The 21497-nt window shown below is 41.3% G+C and overlaps 1 protein-coding gene across 1 annotated transcript in view; it reads left to right on the forward strand.

The window, feature by feature from the left end:
* DNAH11 (dynein axonemal heavy chain 11) overlaps positions 1-21497 on the forward strand; it is a 299232-nt gene that overhangs the window by 188120 nt on the left and 89615 nt on the right. The window contains exons 55-60 of the mRNA XM_055314731.1: positions 3647-3793; positions 9376-9489; positions 12075-12218; positions 12840-13022; positions 15002-15103; positions 21031-21165. Coding sequence (XP_055170706.1) covers positions 3647-3793; positions 9376-9489; positions 12075-12218; positions 12840-13022; positions 15002-15103; positions 21031-21165 — 825 coding nt within the window. The remainder of the gene's footprint in view (positions 1-3646; positions 3794-9375; positions 9490-12074; positions 12219-12839; positions 13023-15001; positions 15104-21030; positions 21166-21497) is intronic.

The raw sequence follows: 21497 nt of genomic DNA on the forward strand, positions 1-21497 counted from the left end.
TCTAGAACAAAGGGTCTGGGGTAGTCTTTGTGTCAGTCATAAGACCCTTGCTACCTTGAAGGATAGTACCCTTAACCTTCAGAAGTAAATCGGAAGAAAATTAGAATGTTCCCAATGTTAACCATGTGTAGGTCTCTACATCTACCATTTAATTTTATTGGTAAAAACTAAACATTTTTATGAAGTAGGTGTTGCTACTATCACTTTTTAGATCGGACTTGCAAAGTTAAAAGCCACAGAACCTGTGATGTTGGAGTTTGAGCCCAGATGTGTCTTACTCTAAAGCTGTTGCCCATAGCCCCATGCTGCCTCTCTGTGACTAGGGGAGGAAAAAATTAGAATAAGAAAATATTGAGATTTTGGAGACTGGCTCAGCTTGCTGCATGCCATCTGGACTCAAGTTGGGGAGAGAAAAATTCTCAATGGTGGTCCCTTCAAGACCAGGAATTCCAGAGGGCTCCTTCAGAGTATTGCCATCAGGTCATATTCCTATGCTTTTCAAGAGATTGGGCCAGTTTTCTCCCCAGGCGTGCTGTGTGGCCTGTCTGTGCCCAGGCTAGAAATAAGCACACGGTGGTACCTTACACTCTGAAGGCCTATCTGGCCACGTCCTCCACTCATTCTGTAGGCCACAGCACCTCCTGCACCCATCATTTCGAAAATCAGGACTGGCTCTTGGTGAAACTGATCTGTGCTGAATAGTGAGTAGATGGACCACAATTGGGAAAGAGGAACCAGAGTAAGGAGGTTTCCAGGACAGTTGCCATCATCTAGTGATGCAAAGAATAGTTGTTAGGAAGTCCACAAAGAATATATCCATATTGGTGCATCTTTCCCGTTTCTTTCAAAAAAAATTTTTCTTTTTACTCTGCGTATGTACTTGTTACCTTACTCTTACTCTCTGCCACCTTTCTCTTTCCTTTTTCTTCTCTGTGTACAATCTCTCCAGTTCCATCTCACTTAAATCAAGATTCTTTTTCCTAGTGAAGACTTTCCTCAGAGTCCTGTTGAGCTAGAAGACAATTTGTGCAGGAGATCTGTTTCCCAGAGCATCAGTGTACCTTTGAATCATGTCCCCAACTCAACATGTTGACTTGATAGCACCAGCTAAACTGAATTGTCATACCTAGGTGGCTCAGTGATTGAGCGTCTGCCTTCGGCTCAAGTCATGATCCTGGGGTCCTGGGATTGAGTCCTGCATCAGGCTCCCTGTGGGGAGTTTGCTTCTCCCTCTGTCTATGTCTCTGCCCCCCCCCCCCGAATAAATAAACAAACAAACAAACAAAGTGAACTGTCATAACTGATGGGACAGCCCTTGGCAAGGGAAAAAAATACCCTGTGGCACACTTAGAGTTCCTTTCCCAAATAACAGAGCTAAGAGTATAAAAACAGAGTATGCATCTATGGTGGCAGCCTCTCAGCCATAGGGAAAAAGACGAGGTGTTGGAGAGGAAGAAAGAAAGGAACTGGCTATTTTTGGTGTCTGCCAAGTTCAAGGTTGCTTGGGTCTCCTTATTTCCCCTTGGCTAGAAGTACAGGCAGAAAGTCTAAGAAGAAGATACATGAAGTCTTAATTGAAGGACTACTGACAATTTCTTGTCATTAGGTAATTGTGCAAATAATGCTCATAATATCAGAGGAGTGATTGGAATATTTAATATCTCCCTAAGAGTTTTAAAAATTTTCTACTTATTATGGAAAGGAAGCATAGTTACTTATGTGGGCAATGGGAAAGCCTTACAGTGTAGGATCAGGTTGTGTGTGGAACAGAATGCCATCATACTGGAGCGTGTGTCCTCTACAGATCTGCCGTAAGTAATTCCACTGAGATGAATATCCATGCCATTTGAAATATGTATCTAAACTTCAGCCCTGTTTATTCATTTCAATAAAGCCATAAATTCCTCTTAGAGCCACATATCCCCTCTCTAGATATGAGCTTAGGTCATCATAGATAGCCTAGCGACCTTTCTCCATAGATAACTTCACTTCCAGGGCTAGAGTCACTAGATACTTCAAACCTAACAGCTCCCTTAGAAACTGAAATCAGGGCTTATAATAACAGTTTGTTCAGAGGCTCTTGGTTGATTCTTTTGGTTACAGTCTAACACAGGTCTAGTTTCACATGGCTAAAAAGAATAGATAAGCTATTGTCACTGTACCTCGAGTTCTTAGGTTAAAAAATCAGTCTTAGGTTAAAATATAATAAATAGTACAGGTAGCAGTAATAGTAATTGTGCCATTTAGGCAAAGTGCAAGTAGACTGTGTTGAGGTGGAGGTGACAAGAGTCCTTGGTACAGTAGTGAGATATTGTCACAGGAGATGAAACCACCCAAGTGCCTTTGGCAATTGAGTCAACATACGTGATTGATTGTTCTCTGATTCTCTGATTTGTTTATTTTTTTAAAAGATTTTATTTATTCATGATAGAGAGAGAGAGAGAGGTAGAGACACAGGCAGAGGGAGAAGCAGGCTCCATGCAGGAAGCCTGATGCGGGACTCGATTCTGGGACTCCAGGATTGCGCCCCTGGCCAAAGGCAGGTGCCAAACGCTGAGCCACTCAGGGATCCCCTATGATTTGTTTAAACATAATAACCTACTTCTGGAAAAGAAATGGAATAGAGTTAATTATCATGGTGTATAAAGCTGCCTTCGTGTGTCTCTAGAGCTGAGACATGTTTGTTTTCCAGCACCGTACATCTGATTTTCTTTACATGATTCTCAAACCTAGGAACCTACTAGTACTTCGGAACCTCATGAACTCCCAACTAAGTGAGCAGAACTGTTCTATAGAGCAGATTGTGGTTTGCCTTTGTGTAGTAGGTATTAGGCTGAAGGTTGTATGAGGTGGAGGGCGCTAAGAGGACCATTTCTTATTTTGTGGGAAGAGCTAAGACTTGTGTGGGGGGCATTTCCATCAAAGTAACAGGTTGAATAAACAGATAGTAAAATCAACAGCCAGGGCGTGCTGATGGCTTCAACTTTAGTGATGTTCTGGTAGAGCCATAGTCCCTCCGGCTTGCCACCGAGCAAGGCCTACTTCTTCCAGCTTATCTTTACAAGCAAGTCTTCCTGTGGCTTCTGCTGTCTTGAGCCTGAGCTTCACAGGATCAGAAAAACCAGGGCTATGAGTGATGTATGCTCAGGTGTCATGTCCTCGGGTGGGGATGGCTGTTGGCACTTCCCTGACCTCACAGACTGTTGGAGAAGATAAATGTCTAGTTAGTGCAGACATAAATTACAGTTTTCAGAAAACCACTGGAAAATATTACCTTTTTTTAAAGATTTTATTCATTTATTCATGAGACACAGGCAGGGAGAGAAGCAGGCTCCCCACGGGGAGCCTGATGCAGGACTCGATCCCAGGACCTCGGGATCACATCCTGAGCCAAAGGCAGACGTTCAACCACTGAGCCACCAAGGCGCCCCTGGAAAACATTATTCTTTGCTCCTATATTGGTGGTGGTGGGGGGAGAGGATGGGGCTATATTTTGGCACATGGGACTAAAGTCAGAACAGGGTAGAAAGGGATTAAAAACTGCAGACGGGTAGGGATCTGTGAGCTCATTTCACAAAAAAGAAGCTATATCTGGTATTTGTTGTTACAGATGGAAGTTACTTCCACACACTGACTTTTCCTTCAGGTGGGAGATCTGAAAGCCAGACTTGCCTCTCAAGAAGCTGAGCTGCAACTGAGAAATCACGATGCTGAAGCTCTGATCACGAAGATTGGGCTCCAGACGGAGAAAGTGAGCCGGGAAAAGGCCATTGCCGATGCTGAGGAGCGAAAGGTCAGGCTAATTCCACCATTTAGAGTGCTGAGCTATATTTAGCACAAAATAAACCTTTGTAGGTGAACAATTTTGAACAACTTCCTCTCCAGGGAGCATAAAATCTAAAGAATTATTATAGTTACACATGTAACAGCATTTCACACCATGATTACCACTTGACCTTTCTTTACATTATGCATTTTCCCACCCTTTTAGCTCTTTTAATGATATGAAAGAACAATAAATACTGAGCTCATTCAAGCATATAATGGATGTGGATCTTGAACATCAGGCCTATTTGTAATACAGTAAAGGTCATGAAGTCACCTCTGAGGTTTCTAAAGGTTTTCAGTTTTTAGGCAAATTGAACAACTCAATTGTTAACAAAGCCCATTCCATCACTTTGCAAGATGGTTTTTCAAATTTTTCATTTTAATAATACAACTCGAGTTTATTATTAAATCCTAAGCCAAATTTGTTCTTTTTGATTCGATTGAGGCCCTGGCATTTTGTATTACGTTTTACTATTGGAAACAATTACTTTGAAGATTATATAGATTCTGCTTCCTTGTACCTGGGTGACTGGCAATTCTGAAATAAATATAACTTTCTTTGTCCTCTTCTTTTCCCAGAAATTCAGCCACAAATTGAAGGTATTTCACTTTTAGGGATCTTACTTGTTTAAAAATTGAATATATTTATTTGAGATAAATTCTCTCATTTTAGACAAAAGATTATGATCAGGGCTTGGTTGATGAAAAATTATAAATTATGAACACATTTAATAGCTATTGAATCAGTAGCTTTTATGGCATTATTCTTAGGTTTTTATGATGCCAGAAATACTGGAGTTATTCCAATGGGGTTGCCATTTATAGACAACTGAGTTGTTTTTTTCTTTTTTTCTAATTGATATTGAGCGTCTTTACCTGTAGCTTCCACACCTAAAGAATTGAAATATACTTTGAAAATCAAGATGCTGAATGGTTTTTTTAAAAACTTGTTTTTATAGTTAAACTACTTTGGCATGGCCGATGGGCATATAATTCCTAATTCTAGTAATAACTGTTTCCATTGAGATTCCGATAATGATAAGATGGCCTTAAAAGTGTATTATGTTATGTTAACCAATTAGGTATCACATATGATGTGATTATCATAAGCCGTTTCCTCCCAAGAGATATTTTTCAAGCATTCACAAATAAGTGATGTTCTAGTAATTGTTCTATAACCTGTCTCTACAAATACCTTTTAGAGATCTTAAAATGCTCCAGAGGTGTTTTCACATTTTGCACATGAATTCCTAAGGCAAAAATCATCCTTGCAAAGAAGGAAAAAATGTTGTAGCAAATGAGAACTCATCTGACTGGATATTTTATGCAGTTCTTCAAACATGAAAAAGACAATTACTATTTTTTATATCTATACCAAAACATAAAAGTACTCTCACTTTACTCATTGTGATCAATTTAATTATCAATATCAAATACTAAGCAACTTTGTTTCCCTGGCACTATTCTAGGCTCTTGAGTGTATATGACACACAAAGCACCCTCATGTAGCTTACATTATAATGGGAAAGACTGGCAGGAGACAAGTAATGAGATATTTTGGATTAACACTAAGATAAAAATCAAATCGAGGCAATGGTGGAATGAATTATTTTAAACTGATCATGGAAATAGTGTACTGAATATATAGAGTCAAGAAGCTAATCAGTATCATGTACATAGGGCAGCCCCGGTGGAGCAGCGGTTTAGCGCCACCTGCAGCCTGGGGTTTGATCCTGGAGACCCAGGATCGAGTCCCATTTCAGGCTCCCTGCATGGAGCCTGCTTCTCCCTCTGCCTGTGTCTCTGCTTCTCTCTCTCAATCTCTCTGAATAAATAAATAAATAAATATATTTTTAAATAAAAAAAATAAAATTAAAAAAATATCATGTATGTACTATGAGTTCACATTTGTCATATGTTCAGCAATGCACTAGACTCGGTAGAGTTATTAAACAGGTATATGTGGACTCTGTGATCCTATGAAATTAGGGTCTCAAGCCTCAATACATGAGAAGTTATTAAAAAGTACATTGTTATATTTAATATAACTAAGCAGATACTGACTGCCTTTCCATGCATCTTGACAACTCTTGTAGAGCAGCAGGTTGAAATTTTTCCTTCAGATTCATACAATAATCACAAACCATTCAAACCACTGACATGATCAGCAGTGACTTCAAGCAACACAAACACCATGAAGCCTATGAAAATGAGTTTTTCCACCTTTGTTTGACTTACAGTTCCAGATTCTAGGGATCCTCTGAGCCCTTTCATGTTGCTTTCTTTGTTGAGTGTAATCCTCAAGAGTTAAAGTACCTGCCAAATCACAGGGCTAATATAATCTCTTCAAAGGTTGGACATCCTCCTTGATTTTGAATGGTCTTCAGTTTTTGTATGTGTTTCTTTTCTAAATGTGGGTATGGCTGGATTTTGAAGGACTGTCTAGGACTTATAGTCCGAAGGCAGATAAGAGCAGTGTATTAGCTTGCTCGGGCTTCCAGAACAAAATACCACAGGCTGCATGGTGTAAACAGCAGAAACTTACTTTCTCACAGTTCTGGAGGCCAGAAGTCCAAGATCAAGATGCTGACAGGTCTGGTTTCTCCCTCTCCCCTTGGAGAAGCCTCTCAAGGAGAGGCCTCTTTTCTGGCTTGCAAATGACCACCTTCTTGCTGTGTCTGCATGTGGTCTTTTCTCTGTGCACACATCCCAAGTGTCCCTTGCTCTTGTCCAGATTTCCTTCTCTTAAAAGGATACCAGTTAGAGTGGATTAGAGCCCATTCCAGCAGGCTCATTTTAACTTAAATACCTCTTTAAGGCCTGTCTCCAGGGGCACCTGGGTGGCTCAGTCAGTTGAACATCTGCCTTCGGCTCATGGCTCAGGTCATGATCTGAGGGTCCTGGGATCAAGCCCTGCATCAACCTCTTTGCTCAGTGGATAGACTGCTTCTGCCTCCTCTTCTGCCTGCCACTTGGCCTGCATGTGCTTTCTCTTCCTGTCAGATAGATAGATTAGATTAGACCAGACTAGATTAGATTAGATTAGATAGCAGGCCAACCGGCCTTTCTCCAAATACAGTCATATTCTGAGGTACTAAGCTTTGGGCTTCACCATATCAATTTTTGGGTCGACATGCTTCAGTTCATAATAAGCCATTAATGTTACTTTATTCTCTTAGTGTAAGCATCCCTAAATTTCATGAACCATTTTCAAGGAGATTTCGACGAGTAGAGAGCTGAAAAGTTCTGTGTACCCAAGAATGGGAATATCTCCAAAACTCTGCTTTAACAGCAGTCAAGAAAAAACACACATTCCAAGTGATCTATGGAGCTCTTTCCTTCTTCCCCATGGTGAACCTTGCTGACCACTACCCAGGAGCCATGGAGAAGAGGAAATTGAACACTGAGGCTTATCACTAAGATACACAGTATTTTCGCCCCTGGAGTATCATTGCACCTGAAATACATAAATTATTGTGCCTTAGAATTTGAATAGACAGAAAGAGTTAAGCTTGAGTCCTCCACAGAACCTTGAGTGTCAGAACTGTGGCACTGGGCACAGTCACCACAGGAGCTGGCTCCTGTGGTAATGGTAACTGTGGCGTGTGACATGTGAACAAAAGTGCACAGAGAGTATTGGGAATGAGAAATAAGGTGACTAGCCTACCAGTATTTTTTTCATTTTCATTTGTGGGGTTTTATTTTTATTTTTTTTAATTTTTATTTATTTATGATAGTCATTTGTGGGTTTTTATTAATGTTCAATGGTTTTATTAATGGCTCTGGTTATAAAAATTGCCCAAAAGAATAATACTCCATGAACTGTAAGGGAGTCAGAAGGAAAATAGCAACTTTCAGTCTCATTGAAATAGCACTGAAAAGATATACTGCTCTAGTACTAAAACTCTGTGATCTTGAGACCAAAGTAAAATGATGCTATTATAAATGGTAACAAACTGCATTTATAGACTGACTGTATCCTTATGGAAGATAAATAACCTTGAGGCATTAACTTATTTGCTGACCTCTCCACTCCCTTTCATCCTCAGTGGTGTTATCTAGCACACTGAAAATGTCCTATTCTTAGAGTTTTCATTGTACATTCTTGGCAGTTTTGAGGGCTGCGGTTTTGGAGTAGTTCTCAATAAGCATGCAGAGTTTTCTTATTTATGTTAACGGAAGCTGTGTGGGTGTTGGCAGGAGATCACATCTCTACTCTTAGCCAATTATGTTCATAAAAGGTACAGTGACCAGCAAAATCATGGTTAATTGGAAGAATACTAATTACTGCTAATAAAGCTGTACTAGACAACATAATTTTTTGTTGTAAGTCCTGTTCAATTTATGGTATAGTTAAACCTGTTCATTCCAAACACATCTGAAGAAATGCACTTTTGTTCTCATGTTATATCCCCTGGTCACTGTCCCTGAACGACATGCCCCATGGTGATTGGATCCTGTGCCAGTGCCACAGCTTTGAAACTCCAGTTTTTGCTGAGGATCAAAAATTTACTCTTCCTGACCATTTGAATTTTGTATGTGTGTTGGGAGGAAGAGGGGAATTAAAAACCCCAAAGCTCCTCATTTGCTCTTCATTCAAGTTTACCAGCATGGCTTCCCTGTAGGCATAGATGTGTGTTCATATCAGAAGGCTGATGTAGCACCCCCTGGCATGTGAAGGCAGCCTCTGGACCCTCAGCTGTGGGGTGCACATCAGTGTGATCGTTGCATCATCAAAGACAGAACTGGGCTATCCTATCTGTAGTTTCTTACCAGGTCCTTAGAGAAACCAATAATTAGTCTTTATAAAAATTATATCTGTTCTTAAGCATACACAGAAAGAACAATAGCTTCTAGTCAGTTGAATAAATACTTCACATATATTCTTAAAGAATAGCCAACATGGCTTTTAGGCAAATGTAAACAAAAATTAGCTAGGGATTTCTAGCAAACATATCTTCTGTGTTACTGAACAGCCTGGATTTCCATTTGTCCAGGATGTTCTCAAAAAGAAAATTGAAGGGGCGCCTGGGTGGCTTATTCAGTTGGTTAAGCATCTGCTTTTGGCTCTGGTCATGATCCCAGGGTCCTGGGATCAAGCCCTGCACTGGGCTCCCTTCTCAGCAGGGAGTCTGTCTCTCCCTCTCCATCTGCTTCTCGCTCAGCTCATGCTGTCTCACTTTCTGTCTCTCTCTCAAGTAAATAAAATCTTTAGGAAAAAAAATTGAAGAGCATAGGAATCTCTGTCTTGAATTCATTATTGGCAGCACCTTATAATTAAATTAGTCAAAGCTCTTCTTGGAGCACTTCAATATTTGAGTTCATTTGAGTTGGGGTTTATGACTGTATTTGTGCATTTACAAAGCTTTGTGTGTACATGGTGCCTGAGAAAAATTGGTCTTTAGGACGGACTCCTCACCTGTTCACAATAGAGACAAATGAATTATTGAACAGTACATCTAAGTCAGCCTGCACACTTCAGTAACAATATCTAAGGGGATGATTTGTGTTTGTGGATTTGATTTGTGTGCTTTCTTCTCTGATCAGGTGACAGCCATTCAGACTGAAGTGTCCCAGAAACAGAGAGAGTGTGAGGTTGACGTACTCAAGGCTGAACCTGCGCTGGTGGCCGCAACAGCTGCTCTCAACACACTCAACAGGGTAAAGATGATTACCTGGCTCGTGGGAGTCCTCCAGATAATATTTAAATATTATTAGAGGTTGAATAACTGAACTCAGAATTCTGTGCAACCAAAGAGGTTTTCGAAAGGAAAATGAGTCCCGTAAAATATTGAGGTGGGAACAAACGTTTGAGGTCATCCTTAGTAGTGTGACTTCTTTCTCGTTTGGGAGTCTGTCCTACCACACCCTGACAAGCAATCTCCTCTTGAATACTTCCAATCCTGTGGGATTTATACTCTCATGAGAGGCAGTTTGATTGTTAGCAGCTGGATTTGGCCCAAATCCAGTTGTTCATATTATGTGTTGCTTTAAGAACTAAGTGCAGATTCTTTATTTCCTCTGGATATAAAAAGTGGCATTAATGAGAGGCCCTCATGAAAAGAACAATGCGCTAGGAACAAAGATACCTAGGTTGGGCCCACATCATTTTTCTTAGCTTCAGCTTATTAGCAAAACCTCATTGAGCACTCAGATTCCCCTAAGAGAAAATAATGTGTGATAGTCAGAAGAGTATTGTAAGGAAAAATGGAATTGTGGGCACTATTATTTTAGGAGCCTGCAGCTAATTCTGTACTTGGGTCCCACTAGGCCTCTGGGGAGAATCTCAGGGAATTATCAGGCCTGAAGTTCTTAAGATTCAACCTCAAAGAGTAAAGGATCCAGACTTCAACTGCCCCTCAAAGAAATAATTCAAGTCCAAAAAAAAAAAAAGAAAGAAAAGAAAAGAAAGAAATAATTCAAGTCCTTTTTCAAGGTGTTTTGTTGGTGAGGGGTTTTTGTTGGAGAAAATAATTGATTATGAGCGAAGAGTTATCTACATGAGTATTTCTTATAGTACCAGGATAAAACTATAAACTTCGTCATTTCATTATTTTTTTAAAGATTTATCCAATTTTAGAGAGAGCAAGTGGAGGGAGTGGGAAGAAGGAGAGAGTCTTAATCTCTGAGTCCAACTCGGAGCTCAGTCTCACAATCCTAAGATCATGATCTAAGCCAAAATCAAGATTTGGACACTTAACGACTGAACCACCTAGGTGCCCCAAAGCTGAAACCATGAAAAGAGTATAAATATACCATGATAGAAGACTGATTCTATGCATTCAAGTATATTTAATGGCAAACTCTGCTGCCATTAAAATATTGTTGGATACTAATTAATGACATGAAAAAAATGTCTGGGATCTATTAACTCAGTAAAGCAGGTTAAAGACAAGATATACTATATGAATTTTTTTGTAAGAACATGTTTGTGCATTAAAAAATTGGAGGGACTCCTGGGTGGCACAGTCGGTTGAACATCCAGCTCTTAGTTTCAGCTCAGGTCATGATCTCAGGGTCATGAAATCAAGCCCCTCAAGGTCTGCGCCTGGTGCAGAGTCTGCTCAGGTTTCTGTCTTCTTCTCCCTTTGCCCCTACCCACAATGCTCATGCGTTCTCTCTCTCTCTCTCTCTCTCTCTCTCTCTCTCTCTCTCTCATGAATGAATGAGTGAAAATCTTTTTAAAAATTGGAAAAAAATAAAAGATAACAATAACTGATTATCTCTTAGTAATAGAATTTTATATTTTTCTCTCAGCATTGGCATGTTTCTTTGTGCTTCTCTACGGTTACAACTTTTCCTTCAGATATATTATCTTTTGCCCAGACAAAATAAGTTAATGTTACTTAAATATAAAGCTCAATATATTTACCAAAGATAAGGATATTTATGAACTATGCAAGAATCTTGGATAGCCAGCTCCCAGTTATCATTATGATATTTTTAAGTTTTGCCTTTGTCCTTATTTTTCCCATCCTTAAATTTCCAACTAAATAGGCAGTTTGTGGTAATGGAGAAGAATCAGGCTGAACATTTGATAGGGTTTTATAAGCAAGAATATATTAGCTCATGAGATGTCACAGAAAGTACTTAGTTTTGTAAATCCTAGATCATGAACTTGTGCATATATTGCTGATAATAATTCCTGCCACAAAGTATTTGCCTTTGTAGTTTATGCAGACATTAATACCATCTGTGGGTTAAATCAAGATTTTGTTTTTTTGGTTTTTTTAAATCAAGATTTTGACAGGAGATTGGAGTTGCACCGAGAGTAGGTTCAGCCTATATGAGCACGTTCCAGGTTGAGAGTCATCATAGTGTAATAGAAGAGGTTTTTTGGGCAGAAGAACAAAACCAAGACACTGAACCAAGGGGTGATGTTTCTGGGAGGGGCTGGTTAAAATGCAGATATATTATGTAGGTAGGATAGAACCCGTAACACCTTAAAAAGTTTGTGTATTAAATTCCCTGTGCTCAGTCAGCAAGGTTCTGCAGGACTGGTATATCAGATGAAGAATTTTCTGGAAGCAAAAAAAGACCAGTGCTGTTTCCAGAATATCAGAAAAGTGTCCAGGGTGAAAAGAACCCCCTGGGGCCCCAAGATGGAATCGCTGGGCAATGAACACTGCCAAACCAAAGACTGGTGGGACAAGGAGAGGGAGGAGGCCCCTGAAGACCAGCTTGATAACTTCATGGCCCTTCTCCAGACCTTTCCTGATCTTCACTGTGGCTGTGCTTTTCTTCAGGTCAATCTCACTGAGCTGAAAGCCTTTCCCAACCCTCCCAACGCCGTTACCAACGTTACTGCGGCTGTGATGGTGCTCCTGGCTCCCCGGGGCAGAGTGCCTAAAGACCGAAGTTGGAAAGCTGCTAAAATCTTCATGGGAAAGGTATCAGACGGCCTGGCAAGATGAAGATCCCAGCAGTTTCTCTTCCTAGTGCTCTGGCTGTACTTGACAGCAAAAGATGTTCACACCAAGGAGAATCATCTTTGCATTCGTCGAGTGTAATCTGCCATGTGTTCTCTAAACGCACAATTTTTGTTTGCCAAGTTGGAGGTTAGCTTGGGGTTATAGCATGCCCAAGTCAACACTAGCAGCACTCAGAAGGTTGCTAATTATTTGCAAAATTATGAATGCAGCTAAGTGTAGGAGGGAGAAAATTACATGGATTTCTTATGCGGGGAAAAAATGTTACTAATGCACAAGAAGGTGAGGCAGAGGGGCTTTTGGGTAGGTGTTTTTCCTTTTCTTTTCTCTTTTTCTTCAAAATGTGAATGCCTCCTGTGCAGGGATTGAATATTTTACCCTGGGAGAGAAGAGATTTTAAAGTGTCCATTGCTAATTCTCACTTCATACCATAAAGACTGAACAAGTCAAACAGTAGGATAAATGCTGCTTGCCAATTTTGCCTTTGTAATGTGAGTCCTAAAAGCTGGTTTTACCTTTTGATCTTGGAATTTTCTCTGCAGCCCGAATGGGTTCGTTGCAATCAGTCTTTTTGCTTTACAGGTTGATGACTTTTTGCAAGCGTTAATTAACTATGACAAAGAGCACATTCCAGAAAACTGTCTAAAAGTAGTAAATGAGCAGTATTTGAGAGACCCAGAGTTCAATCCAAGCCTGATTCGGACCAAATCCTTTGCAGCAGCTGGTCTGTGTGCGTGGGTCATCAACATCGTGAAGTTCTATCAGGTATCGGCCCTGCCCTGCGGGGTTCCAGCTGTTCCTTGCAAGGACCGTCAAGATACTAATTTCTATCAAGATACTAATTTCTATCCAGGCCAAAAAAAAGTAACATTTGAGATGTTTGAAACTATCTTTCTTTTAAGGTAGAGTGATCAGCTACTGTAAATCAGAGAGCAGTTAATTTGGTTTGATTAGATAAAAACTTGCTGGTAGATTAATTATATTTCTTTATGTTAAAATATTAGTTTGGCAAGATCCCTGGGCAGCTTAGTCAGTTAAGCATCTGCCTTCAGCTCGGGTCATAATCTCAGGGTCCTGGAATCGAGCCCTGTATCAGGCTCTCCGCTCAGCAGGGAGTCTACTTCTTCCTCTCCCTCTCCCTCTGTTCTCTCTCTCTCTCTCTCTCTCTCTCTCGCTCGCTCTGTCTCTCAAATCAACAAAATATTTTTTAAAATTTTTAAAAATAAAAAAATATTAATTTTGCATTGACTTGAACCAACTGCAGGTCTCAATTCATATTTCACCTTAGTCCCTGCTCTCAATGCAGAAATGAACACCATGTATTGTAGACTTAATGAGATAAGGAAATAGCCCTGCCCCCACTTTTTTTTTGCTTTAGTATTTTGAAATACACTTTTGACCGTATAATGGTCTAATCTAGAGTTTGTATTTTCAGGCAGCATAGAGAGATTATCATTTCATTTAGTCATTTATTTATCAGGTACTTACCATGTGCCACCTGTGTTGTCAACACTTTGCAGATCGCTGGATGTAAAAAAGGAACAGTGTGTGGCCCTTAACTCTGAAGAACCATCTCTCTCTCTCTCTCTCTCTTTTTTTTTTTTTTTTTTTTTGAAGGTTATACGTCACATTCAGAAATAGAATTACTGGGCAGCCCAGGTGGCTCAGTGGTTTAGCGCCACCTTCAGGCCAGGACATGATCCTGGAGACCCAGGATTGAGTCCCATGTCGGGCTCCCTGCATGGAGCCTGCTTCTCCCTCTGCCTGTGTCTCTGCCTCTCTCTTTCTCTCTGTGTTCTCATGAATAAATAAATAAAATCTTTTAAAAAAATAGAATTACTGAGGAAATACCAAGTATAATCAGTGACATTCCCAAAGTGATTTTCATGAAACCAGGCTCTAGCCTTTGTAATTGGGGCCCCACAGGAATGGGACCCTACTGATCTATCTGGTTAGTGGAAGCCTGGATAGAGTAAGCATTTGGACAGATTATAGTCAACATGTGGCTTTTCTTCATGAGAAAATGTAAAAAAAGGAAAAAAAAAGAAAATGTGTGACTCCTGTGCACTCTTTGCATCATAGGTGGAAAAATGGGCATGGAGCTAGATTATGACTCTGTTCTGTGTCGTTTTGCTGTAAAAGAGATAAGAGAAATTAGTTTCCTTCCTCTCTTTCCAACAGGGAAAAAAGTGGGACCCTAAAATTCTCAAGCCACCTGACCAAATAATACTCTGAAGGTTGGCAGGAACTTAGAAGGTGAAAGCACAGTTAATACTGTGAGGCTATCTCCTATGGTCCTTTCTGGGTTCAGAGAATTTCTTCACACTTATTTACCACTTTAAAATCAAGACTCAGTCCCAACTAGAGCTCTTCTAGTTCTTCCCCACGGCAATTTCTAATGATAGGAAGATTATCTCCAAATTTTAGGACAAACTTCCTGTAGTATCTTTTTTTTTTCCTGTAGCATCTTAATATTGTTTCACGTACATAGCACTTTATGCAAGGATTTATAACTCTCATTTCCAGAATAAATGACCCAGACATGGAAAACCAGGCTGAACTTGGAAGGCTGTATAGATTTTGGCCCTGCCATTGGGTAGTGCCATTGCTAAGAAATAAAACCCCAATTGGTAGATGAAATAGAAATTTTAATGACAAAGCTCCCCTCAGGTGTAGGATTGAATGATTGTGTGTCCTCTTTGTCTCTTACTACCCCATGAGTTAAACCCCATGTGGATTTTCAGGTCTACTGTGATGTGGAGCCCAAACGGCAAGCATTAGCCCAAGCCAACTTTGAATTGGCGGCAGCTACTGAAAAACTCGAGGCTATCAGGAAAAAGCTTGGGGTGAGTGCAAAAGGTAACACTAACAAAGTTCCCTAGAGCTAGTGCCTCCCCCCCTTAGACACGGTCACATCTGAGTCCAAGCAAGCAGAAAGGAGCTTGAGCTTTCATTAGTAGATTCATCTACACACTCGTCCAATAGATAGTTCTTGTCTGCTGTATGCTAGACACTGACCTGAAAGAGTAGAAACTTTCATGCTTTCTGCACTTAAAAATCCTTCCTGGTCTGGTAGTAGAAGGAGGAGGATAGCACATGGTGATGAAAGGCGATGTTTCTGGAGCCCAGCGGCCTAGATTGTAATCCTGGCTCCATTATGTACTATTGCACACCGTGTGAGTTAGCTCACCTCTCCAAGCCTCTGTTTTCTCATCTGTGCAATGGACTTTATAATAGCTTGCATTTCTTAGGTAGAATTATAAGGATTGAATGAGAGTCATTCATTTAAGGATTTAGCATGGCATTGGGCACATAGTAAGTGCCTACAGAATGTTAACTACAAATATTGCCATTGCCATTATTTTTACAAGTACGCATCCAGTCATCCCAGCCCAGTGTCGTAAGTGCATATATGACTATATATAGATGGTGACTGGAGTACCAAAAAAAATAGTCTTCCTGGGGAATTAGAGAAAGTTTCAGAAGGAAGCTATGCTTGATATGGGCTTCAAAAGTTTCCTAGGAATCACCGGGGTTACTGGGAAAGGTATTCCTTGCAAAGAATAAAGAAGAAGGAGGAAGCAGTTGGTGCACTTGAGGGAACTCAATAGGCCAGAGCCCTAAGTAAGACAAGCACTCAGGGAAAGGTCAGGAGTAGCACAGAGTGAGGACGATTGAACTTGCAGAGGTGAGCAAAGGCCGCCTTTGCCTTTCATGCTACAGAATTTAAATTTTATCTGATGAGTGATAACTTAAAACTTTGAAAGATTTCAAAAAGGTTAATGGTGTGATCAAACTGACTTTTAAACAACTGCGTAGAGGCAGGAGGGAGGGAAGTGTCTAGATGCAGACGCACAAGTTAAAGACACTGCAGTGGGTCCTTCTAGGGCCTCCACCAGGGCAGGAGCAGCCGTGATGGAGAGAGTGAAATACATGCCCGACTGGTGGATTGCACATGGAGGAGGAAGCAGGAAGCAGAAGAGGAGTGTTGAACTTTAGGTGCTTGGCAAGGAGGAGTACAATCAGGGTGATGAGACTGTAAAACTCTGGCCACTTTAGGGAGCCCATGGGAGCTTCAGTTTTATTTCTGTAACATAGTGATAATAGCAGCTACTTTTCAAGGCGGGCGTTTGTGATCCATGGCCACCCAGAATCCAGGCTACCTTCTCTGGGTGATAACGGCCTGATGTGTCTGGGGGAAATGATCCCTCCTCACTGGATGCACTCTGGTGACGCTTTTTTCAGAGAATGCCCTTCCCTTCTCCAGCTGAAGGCTGGCTACATGATCTACACTTTGCCAGTTTTCACTCCAGCCTCTAAAATTTGAACCATGAGCACAAAAATAAAAAGACTGTGGTCAGAGTCTATGCGTTCTAGAGATAGGGTCCAGTTGGAGGAGTTCCTGTTCCTGACTCAGGAGCTCCTGGGTGCCTATTGTGTGGTTCTCTGCCTTTTCTCTCCCTCCTAATAGCCTCTCTTCCATTTCCTTCAGTAAATTCCCTACAGCTTAAGCCAGCTGGGGGTGGTTTCTGTGACCCCCTCATCTATGAACCGTGATGCACAGAGATGCTATTCTGTGTGCAGTACATAGTCAGTGCTTCATAAATGTTAGGGAGAGTTTCCACTCTTCCTATAGAAAACCCGTATGTTAGGTGTTCAGCTGTCAAGAGCTGGAGTTTGAGAGGCAGGCCTGGCTCAGGAATGTAGATTTGAGAGTTCCTAGGTGGGTCAGTCATTGAGCATCTGCCTTTGACTCAGGTCATGATCCCAGTGTCCTGGGATCAAGTCCTGCGTCAGGCTCCCTGCATGGAGCCTGCTTCTCCTCCCTCTGCCTATATGTCTGCCTCTTTCTCTGAGTCTGTCATGAATAAATAGGTAAAATCTTAAAAAAAAAAAAAAAAAAAGAATATAGATTTAAGAATGTAAGGAGGTTGCCCAGAGGGAGTGTGAAGAGTAAGGAGCATCAGGAGCTTAGGGCAGACCTCACCATGTTCTGAGGGTGTTCCTGCCACAAAGCAAATCCTGCCCTGGGGCCCTTAGCTGGTAACCTGGAGGCCATGAGGGTCAGGGAATCTGGTGCCCAGAGTAGCCAGGCAGCTGATAAGCTCAGCTTCTTACAGAATGGGGCCTGAATTAGGCCTGCAGATGTCTGAGGCCACTACTTATTAAATTGCCCCCCCCCAAAAAAAATGTGTGGGGAGTGCACTTCCTAATAGGACCTCCCAGATTGAAGGGCAGGTTTTCAAAAGAAGAGAGAGATCATCTTCCAGGGCAGAGCCCAAGGTATTGACCTTTGAATATACAAGGAAGGGATTAAATTGGGCTCTTATCTTACTATTCAATAATTAAAAGATGTCTTCTCTCTGATAGCTATTCCGATAAGATGGTTAATAACTCCAAAAGTTTTCTTAAGATGTGGACAATTTCAGCACCTCTCCCAGTAAGTCACACCTCCCCCTCTGTCCAGACTGCTTCCTCTCCTGGACTTCCTGTCACCCCCTCACCCATGTGTCTTGCCCATCCTCTCCTTTCTGTGCAATCCACACACATTTCTTATTACAGCACCATATATACTGTTCAATAAATACCTGGTGACTATTGAAAGAAAAACAAGTCCTACAACTGTTGTTTTAGACAAATTTAGGATAGACATACTAGTTTTATAAAAATAAACTTCATTGGTCAAAACTCGGTCAAACTTTTTCAAAAAAGTTGTCATCTATTGTGAATAGCTTCATGGAAATTGTAAGCAATTTAATGTTACTGGAAGAAGGGATGAGGGTGCCAGCCTCACATATGATCCCAAACGTAAGACTTTGTGCAGTTGCAGGATTAGTAATTCTTTGGACACAGCCTGCAACTAGCTGAATAGAATTGTTCGTGTCAGTTGTTTTCAGAGACAACAGTACAAGCAGAGGCTCACGTATCAATAAGCCTCCGAGCTAAGTTCGCAGACACAGAGAAAAGAAGACAGAGTAATAATTGAAATGTCTTGATGAAGAATGGGTCCCCTCGATCCCCCTACCACAAATGGATTTCCAAAGAGTAGTTACTAATGCAACAGAGTCTTTGTGGTCCCCACCAAGGTTCAATTCTATGTGAAAATGCCATGGCTGGTCATGGCAAGGACAAAGTATCTCTGCATAGCTTCTGTCTGTTGGTACCGATTAGATAAATGTTTGAGCCCAAGCAAAATTACAAGTTTTGCTAGCTTTGCCTTCGTTTCCTGCAGCCTCTGACTTTTCCTTCCTCCCGATTTTACATCTCCTGTTGCTTGCTTGCCTCACAAAGTAGGGATGTGTTGATACCAGCATCTATGCTGTGATAGCAGTTCCTTTATACCAGTGTTGGTCTGTATGCATTTGTTCCCTTTACTTGTTAGCTTAAGCCTAAAAGATGGCCTTTACTTGAAAGTTGAGAGGAAAAAAAAATACTGAATTAGAGTGGACAAAAGGCTGCAGAGTCTCTCAAACATACAGGACCCAAAGATGGCCATAAAGAAAATCTGAAGTCATTCTCGTCAGGTCCCTGGTTCACAAAGTGGCAGCATCAGCATCACCTGGCGACTTGTTAGAAGTACAGATTCTCAGACCCAACCCCTCAGACCTGCTGAATGAGAAACTGGTGGGGGAGCCTTGGAGTCTGGGTTTTATCAAGCCTCTCAGGTGGTTCTGATGCATGCTCAAGTTTGCAAGGCACTGATTTTAGGGTAGCTGACGGGCTGGATCCCTTGGGCTGAGTCCCTCCCTTCTCACTATATTTACTTCTAGAACCCGAGAGGCCAGGGCCTGCCGAGACCTGTGAAGGAACCAAGATCGGAACCTACTTGCAAGCTAACAAGTTAGCCTGCCACAGTTTTGTGGAGGCGGCAGAAGACCTGACACCTGGGGGTCAGGGACCAGGGGACTCTATGATGCACAGCCAGCAGCATTGACGCTGTGCGTCGGTTCTCTGGTCCCCAGTCCCTGCGAGCCTAACGCACGGGGGACAAGCTGACATTGTACACCCAGTGGGTTAGTGTCAGAGCTGAGAAATGGCAAGCTCAGCCCCCCCCCCCCCCCCCCCAGTATAAAGAGCCCTGCAACTAAACCTGCTCAACTTTTGCCCTGGAAAGAAACCTATCTTTATTCATCTTCCCAGGAGACAGTTCAGTCTGGCACCGAGAGAAGCACTGCCTCTGTCTTCCGAGCCTCTTTGCTACGCAGGTATCTTAGGAAAGAGTCCAGAACAAAAGCTGCCAATGCTTCCACACAAGAGGCCTAGAAACAAATGCGAGAGACTGTGGTCTCCCAACATCCAGCTCCCCTTCCCAACTTCATGAAGGGAATGGATATAAATCATTTTATCCCTTAGTTCTGTGTATGTAGGTCAGCCCTATGAATTGGGTAACATTCTTTCCATTTCTCAGATGATGAAGCTGAGGCACGGAGAGGTTAAGTAACCAGTCTGCCGTGGCTGCTGCTTAGCTGGTAGCAGAATCTAAACGTGAGCACAGGTGTTGGATGCCAGAGCTCACATATGCCCCTGTGTTTTATAAAACCACAAGCCCTTTTAATAACCTAAAACGGATGTTTAAATATTATTTAATCTGATTTCTAGATGCTGATGTGTAATTATCTTCTCCACTTCTCATCTATTTTATCTTATTTTGCATGTTAATCTTAAATAGGACACATCTTTTTCTTTTAGAGGTGCTGCTTTAACGATATAAACTAATGATATAATTGGGTCATTGACAAATATAAGTAACCTCTAAATTACAAGTGATATGTGTTCTACAAATTTCCTTATTAAATTCTCTTGGAACTTGGCACTTACGTACAAAAGCAGTGTTACGGATCTTATTTTGGATTGTTAGAACTTGGCAGATAGCAGGATGCTATAGTAAGGAGTCTCCCAAGTACTGATAGCTTAGTCAAGGGTTTGGGTTTTTTTGTTGTTTTTTGGGGGGGAAAGAGGGCTATCGGTAACAGAAACCTACTTAGAAAACCTAGGCCAAAAAGGAATTGAGGATAACTTATGGAACGCTGAGGGAAAGAAGTGTGATTTGGTCTTAGGAGAAAAGAGATCCAGGAAATGGGAAGCTGCCATGAATATTTTTTAGTGTCTCTCTAGAGCTGCGTGACTTCTCCTATTCTTTTTCTTTCTCCAATGTGATTTTTCCCCTGTTCTCCAGCCCAGGTGGCCTTCAAAATGTATACCTCTTTCCAGGTCTTTTGATGCTAAAGACGGTGACATACCTCTGACTTTCAGTTGCCCATTTCCAGAAGATAAAATCTGATTGGCCCCGGCTGGGTTAGGTTGATGAAGTCTGGAGGGACTCAGTTGTTAACGCCCCTCTTCATTGCCTGAGTTATGGATCATTGAGAAATAAGAAAAGAGTCAAGAGATGGAGAACCAAAAGATGACCATTATTCTGAATTAAGGTGGTACTGGAAGATGAGGCTTAGGTTAAAGAGAGAGGGAAGAGTGCACCCAGGCTGTGTTCGATTCTGGAGGGCCTATCCACCTCCCCGCAGTGGTTGTGTGCACTCTGCTTGAGTACAGAAGGCAAGTGAAAAGACCTCATGGTGAAACTGGTTATCTCCAGTGGCACTGATGTATTTGTTACCACTAATCCTTCTTCTCCAACATACGTATGCTAAAGGGGCAAAAGTCAAGGAGACAGGAAGGTTGGTTTCATTGACCTGAAGGTAATAGATGTTTCAAGATGATTATACTCTTTCCATTTTACCTAACAATGGCTGAAAAGCTAATTTTAACTCTTACCTAGGATTTGGATCGAAATCTGAGCAGACTCACAGCTTCATTTGAAAAAGCAACAGCCAAGAAAGTCCAATGTCAAGAAGAGGTGAACCGAACGAACAAAACTATTGAACTAGCTAACAGGCTTGTCAAGGAACTTGAGGCAAGTTGAATTTTTCTTCCAAAATTCTAACTAAAATATTCACGTCACCCCCCTTTTTTTATTTATCTTTATTTGCTGTCAATAATAACTAAATAGACATGGAATCAACAATGAAAGGAAATAATCACTTTTCATACTGTAGTTGGAACTGTCTGAAAGAAAGAAGAGAGGGATTCTTTGCAGTTTTTAGTATATAGAGCCATGAACTCGGTGGTTTTCTAAGATACAGTAGAAACCAAGGATAGATATTGGATAACTGCGGGATCAAACTGTTGTCTGATCCTTTTAATACACACTTGCAACTAAGTTCTACCATCAGAACATTTTATTTA

This window comes from Nyctereutes procyonoides, unplaced genomic scaffold (assembly GCF_905146905.1).
Source record: "Nyctereutes procyonoides isolate TBG_1078 unplaced genomic scaffold, NYPRO_anot_genome, whole genome shotgun sequence".
Classification (NCBI taxonomy): domain Eukaryota; kingdom Metazoa; phylum Chordata; class Mammalia; order Carnivora; family Canidae; genus Nyctereutes; species Nyctereutes procyonoides.